This window comes from Cebus imitator, unplaced genomic scaffold, assembly GCF_001604975.1.
Source record: "Cebus imitator isolate Cc_AM_T3 unplaced genomic scaffold, Cebus_imitator-1.0 Scaffold341, whole genome shotgun sequence".
NCBI lineage: Eukaryota > Metazoa > Chordata > Mammalia > Primates > Cebidae > Cebus > Cebus imitator.
This window is the reverse complement of record NW_016107656.1, coordinates 94,036-95,555: the sequence shown is the minus strand read 5'-3', so window position 1 is coordinate 95,555 and position 1,520 is coordinate 94,036. Positions and strand designations below refer to the sequence as shown.

General features: G+C 41.5%; 1 protein-coding gene across 1 annotated transcript in view; it reads left to right on the top strand.

The window, feature by feature from the left end:
* PCMT1 (protein-L-isoaspartate (D-aspartate) O-methyltransferase) overlaps positions 1-1,520 on the top strand; it is a 54,412-nt gene that overhangs the window by 39,079 nt on the left and 13,813 nt on the right. The window contains 1 exon segment of the mRNA XM_017505737.2: positions 1,042-1,162. Coding sequence (XP_017361226.1) covers positions 1,042-1,162 — 121 coding nt within the window.

Sequence of the window (1,520 nt, the reverse complement as noted above, 5' to 3'; positions counted from 1 at the left end):
GACCGAGTTTCACTCTTGTTGCCCAGGCTGGAGAGTGTAATGGTGCAATCTTGGCTCACTGCAACCTCTGTCTCCCGGGTTCAAGCGATTCTCCTGCCTCAGCCTCCTAAGAAGCTGGAATTACAGGCGTGTGCTACCACACTCAGCTAATTTTTGTATTTCTGGTAGAGACGTGGTTTCACCATGTTGGCCAGGCTAGTCTTGAACTCCTGACCTCGGGATCCATCTGCGTCGACCTCCCAAAGTGCTGGGATTATAGGAGTGAGCTGCCATGCCTTGCCTATACTTAATATTTTAATTTTCAAATAAAAAATAAATATGCAAGGAAGGGATTTTTGTTGTTGCTTTTTGTTTTTCATATTCTGAGACAGGGTCTCACTGTGTCATCCAGGCTGAAGTGCAGTGGCATGATCTCGGCCTCTGCCTCCCAGCCTCAAGTGATCCTCCCACATTGGCCTCCTGAGTAGCTGGGATAACAGGCACAGGCCGCCACACCTGGCTAGTCTTTTAATTTTTTTGTAGAGACAGAGTTTCGCCATGTTGCCCAGGCTGGTCTCAAATTCCTGGGCTCAAGCAATCTGCCTGCCTCTGCCTCCCAAAGTGCTGTGATTATAGGTATGAGCCACTGTATATATTTTCATGTTTTCTACTAACAGCAGTAGAATCAAGTGTAGAAATTCCTTCCTGTCAAATTCTTTATGTAACATCTTAATATTTAAAGCTATACTTTAGATGGAATTTAAATAAAAAATTATTGCACTACTATTAAATATTGGTAATTGTCTTCAAAGTTCTAGATTTAATCTAAGAAATAATTTTTCTTAGTATTAAAAGTTTTATTCAATGAGAAGGATAGTTGAGAAAGTTGTATATATGGTAAATAATTTCTAATAAACTGAGTATTTAGCAATCTAATTGGAGGTTTAAGCTATTTTTGTTTTCTCTTTGCAGAATATGACTTTAGATAAAGAAAAACTTCCATGATACTTTAGAAAAACAAATGTAGCCCAATGAGCTACTGAATTGTTTTCTCTTTTCCAGGTTGGATGTAGTGGAAAAGTCATAGGAATTGATCACATTAAAGAGCTAGTAGATGACTCAATAAATAATGTCAGGAAGGATGATCCAACACTTCTGTCTTCAGGGAGAGTACAACTTGTTGGTGAGTATCAGAAAACTTTAAAAACTTCTTCAGAGGCCAGGTGCAGTGGCTCATGCCTGTAATCCCAGGAGGCTGAGGTGGGCGGATCATGAGTTCAGGAGTTCGAGACCAGCCTGGCCAACATGTGAAACCCCGTCTCTACTAAAAATATAAAAATGAGCCAGGCATGGTGGCTTGCGCCTGTAGTCCCAGCTACTTGGGAGGCTGAGGCAGGAGAATCACTTGAACTCAGGAGGCGGAGGTTGCAGTGAGCCGAGATCGCGCCACTGCACTCCAGCTTGGGTGACAGAGTGAGACTTCGTCTCAAAACAAAAGAAAAAAAATTCTTCAGAGGATTTTTATTTTTCAGAAGATCCAA